General features: G+C 44.0%; 1 protein-coding gene across 1 annotated transcript; it reads left to right on the top strand.

The window, feature by feature from the left end:
- Positions 1-1,713: 1,713 nt before the first annotated feature.
- On the top strand, positions 1,714-4,047 carry MAGEE2 (MAGE family member E2). The gene has a single exon (XM_005593986.5). The coding sequence runs from the start codon at positions 1,917-1,919 to the stop codon at positions 3,486-3,488; it is 1,572 nt and encodes a 523-aa protein (XP_005594043.1). The 5' UTR covers positions 1,714-1,916; the 3' UTR covers positions 3,489-4,047.
- The last annotated feature ends 208 nt before the right edge of the window (positions 4,048-4,255 follow it).

Genomic DNA, 4,255 nt, shown 5'->3' with positions numbered 1-4,255 from the left:
GATCTCATTCATAAGTGGGAGTTAAACAATGAGAACATGTACATTCATTTGTGAAAACATTGATCTCTTTAGCCTAGTTTGACTAAATTCGTGGCCCTGAGCTACCTACTTCAGTACTGAAGAAAGCATCTGGGATGTAGACAATTTCAGAGGTGAGTAACCCCCACATATGAAGACAGTGGCCTCTGAAAGAATTCCAGGGCATAAGATTACTGAATGTAATATTCTGTGGAATGTAACAGTATTCATTACCATCAAGAATTTAAGGAAGAATTTCAGTTGTAACTGCAGATGGCAACCCTATATAAATCTTTTATCTTTCCAATGCCCCACTGAAAAATGCAACCATCATAGTCTTCAACTTGGTGACTGAAGTCTAGGATTACAGCTATATTTTAGCCCAATTATTTTAGTAGAGCTCTCAGAAAATAAAGCAGCTGACTCACCTCTTCCTGGATAAAGTGTTTGGATTATGCCTCCCCAAATACACATGTGTGCTGGCATGCATACACATACATAAACCCTCTGAATAAATAGCTTCTATTCTGATGCGGCCATTCCTGCCCTGTGGGGCCACAACAAACTTTGACATACTAAGTGAAGAATAGAAAATCCAGTCCTTACTGTCTAGCAACCTTCATCCTCATCTCCCACCCATTCTAGTGCACTCTGGCTCTAGTCACTCTGGAGAGTGGCTGTTACACAAACTTGTAACTACACTCCTCTAGGCCTTTCCTGTTGCTGTTACTTCGGGTTAGAATACTACTAAAACCCTTCCCATGTATTCATCACTTAGAGTTCAACTTCTTCTTGAGGCTTTATTGGAAACTGTCCACAATTTAACATACCCCAGACTAAGCTGTAATTAATTACTTACTTCTGCGTTTGTATCACATGTTAATTGACCCTCCACCAGAGCATCTATTTTATGAGTCATGTTTAATAAATAAGGTTAAAGATCAGATGGTGTGAGAGAAAGTAATATGCTTGAGACTGACAGACCTGAGTGGTCTCTTTCTTTTACTGCTGCTTGACTTTGGACAGGTACATTTACCTCCATGAACCAGTTTCCTCATCTGTAAAATAAGGATCATTAAGAGTAGCTACCTAATAGCTAGCATTATATGAATTAGTACGAGGAGAGTGAAAGCACCAGAAACAGTGCCTGCACAGTCAGTGCTCCATAAGTGCTATCTCTCATTATTATTACCATTGTTTGAACCTATCTCAGAATGTAAGCACCACACAAAAAGGGAAAAATCACTATGTTTGTACTCTCATATACAGCACTGTGCCTGGCATGTGGCATGTGGTCAGTAAATATCTGTTGAGTGAATGGATGCTTTAACGAGTCTGTAAAATAATTCTCATCGTTAGCGTCCTCCTCCTCCTCCTCCCTTCCTCCACCTTCTGCTCCACCTCTTCCTCTCTGAATCCTCTACCACCTGATAGCATGGTGCTTTATGCCCCACAGAAAAACTTCAAGTGGAGGGAGCATCACTGAACGCTCCTCATCACTTGACCCTTTTGCTGTATCTGTTACTCCCTTTCTTGAATTCTCTTCTCTAACAAGTTCAAGTTCAGCAGCAACCACTTCAACCAGCCTAGCCTGCCCTTCAGAGGTGAGGGGGAGGGAATGAGAGGCAAGGCAAGGAAGACAGGGAATGGGGCGTGGCCACTACGCTGCAAAGCCTGACTGCGCCTGCGTAGGCTGCGGCAAAATAACGTTCTGAGGCTTGCAGTCGTTGCTGGCCAGAGCTTGTGTAGAAAGATCGCTCTTCACACCAGATATCACTTTTGATCCTTCCAGCTCCAGGGTCTCGGGCTTCAGCTTTGTGCCGAGGCACCAACACTGCTACGGTCCTCTCTCCGACTGATCGCTGATCTCACCCTTCCCCCTCCTGTCTCCTGGAAACATGTCTCTGGTAAGCCAGAATGCACGCCGCTGTAACGCAGAGATCACTGCAGATTACAGCGACGGCAGAGGTGAAATACAAGCTACTAACGCCTCCGGGCCCCCCACCCCCATGCTAGTCGTTGATGTCCCCCAGTGCCCTCAGGCACCAATCAACCCTCAGTGTGTCAACACTTCCCAGGCCGTTCAGGACACGAATGACCTGGAAGTCCTGATCGACGAGCAGTCCAGACGTTTGGGGGCGCTCAGGGTCCACGACCCTCTAGAAGACAGGTCGATTGCTTTGGTGAATTTCATGAGAATGAAAAGCCAGAAGGAGGGGTCTATTCAGCAGTCCGAGATGCTGGAGTTTCTCAGAGAGTACTCAGATCAGTTCCCTGAGATCCTCAGACGAGCCTCAGCTCACCTGGACCGGGTCTTTGGGTTGAACCTGAGAGTTATTGATCCACAGGCTGACACATACAATTTAGTCAGCAAACGGGGTTCCCAGATCACCGATAGGATAGTGGAGTCCTTGGACATGCCAAAAGCAAGTCTCCTGGCCCTAGTCCTAGGCCACATCCTCTTGAATGGGAACCGAGCAAGAGAGGCATCCATTTGGGACCTGCTGCTAAAAGTTGATATGTGGGATAAGCCTCAGAGGATCAATAACCTCTTTGGGAACACAAGGAACCTCCTCACCACTGACTTTGTGCGCATGCGATTCTTGGAGTACTGGCCGGTGTATGGCACTAATCCCCTTGAATTTGAGTTCTTGTGGGGCTCTAGAGCCCATAGTGAAATCACAAAGATGGAAGCCCTGAAGTTTGTGTCAGATGCCCATGATGAAGAACCCCAGAGCTGGCCAGAAGAATATAACAAGGCCCTGGAAGCTGACAAAACCAAAGAAAGAAGCCTGACTGCTGGCTTAGAGTTCTGGTCGGAGGACACTATGAATGATAAGGCAAATGATTTGGTCCAGTTGGCTATTAGTGTCTCTGAGGAGTTGCTGCCTATACATCAGGATGAGCTATTGGCTCACACTGGCAAAGAATTTGAGGATGTGTTCCCAAATATCCTCAATAGAGCTACTCTAATTCTTGATATGTTCTATGGGTTGTCTCTGATTGAGGTTGATACCAGTGAGCACATCTACCTCCTTGTCCAGCAACCAGAATCAGAGGAAGAGCAAGTGATGCTAGAGAGCCTGGGGAGACCCACTCAAGAATATGTAATGCCAATCCTAGGTTTGATATTCTTGATGGGCAACCGTGTCAAAGAGGCCAATGTCTGGAACTTGCTTCGAAGATTTAGTGTGGATGTAGGGAGAAAGCATGCCATCACCTGTAAGCTTATGAGACAGCGCTATCTGGAATGCAGGCCACTGTCCTACTCTAACCCAGTTGAATATGAGCTTCTATGGGGTCCTCGAGCTCACCATGAAACCACCAAAATGAAAGTCTTGGAGTACATGGCCAGGCTCTACAGAAAGCGACCACAGGACTGGCCAGAACAATATAGGGAGGCTGTGGAAGATGAGGAGGCCAGAGCCAAATCTGAGGCAACTACCATGTTCTTCCTTGGTCCCATGTGAAGTCTAGGGAATATGTATCACTTCAGCTGAGTGGCATCCATTAAAGATGCCTTGGTAAAATTGGCACTGGGGCTCTAAATTAGAATCCGGGGAGGGATTGGGTGGGAAGTACACATTGTGCTTACTGTCTGTGTTCCAATTCTAGTAGTATTTCCTTCCTTTTAATATACCCTTGAATTAGGTTAATGATCAATATTTATAAATGGAATTTTTCATTTGCCATCCCTGTCTTGTTTCAGTATAAAAGTTCAGATATCTCTGTAAAATGAATTGATAATATTTACATCTTTGAAATAATCAGTAAAATGGTCTGGTACAGGAGTTAAATAACAATAACACACACACACACAAACACAAAACCACTGATCTGTGATTGCTTTCCCTTTGTGTCTACTGTCGTATACATATATACAACTATATATATAATATATATAACTATATATAATATATATATAACTATATATATAGTTATATACATATATACAACTCTCTCCATATATATATACATATAACTGTCATTTACCTGTATTTACAATAAAAGCATAATGAATTAGACACCATGCTTATGCATTCATTTATTCTATAAGCATTTATTAAGCACCTGCCATGCTCTGAGAACAGTGCTGTGTGCTGGGAATATAAGAATGAAGAAGACCCAGCTGGGCTCCAGGGCTTAAGGGGGAGGGCTCATGGAAGTAAACCAGCAATTGTATTATGCTATGGAAAGTTGCATAATAGGCATAAGCTCAGAGTTCTATGAGAGTCCA

Source organism: Macaca fascicularis, chromosome X (assembly GCF_037993035.2).
Source record: "Macaca fascicularis isolate 582-1 chromosome X, T2T-MFA8v1.1".
Classification (NCBI taxonomy): Eukaryota; Metazoa; Chordata; class Mammalia; order Primates; family Cercopithecidae; genus Macaca; species Macaca fascicularis.
This window is presented reverse-complemented; position numbering and strand designations above follow the sequence as displayed.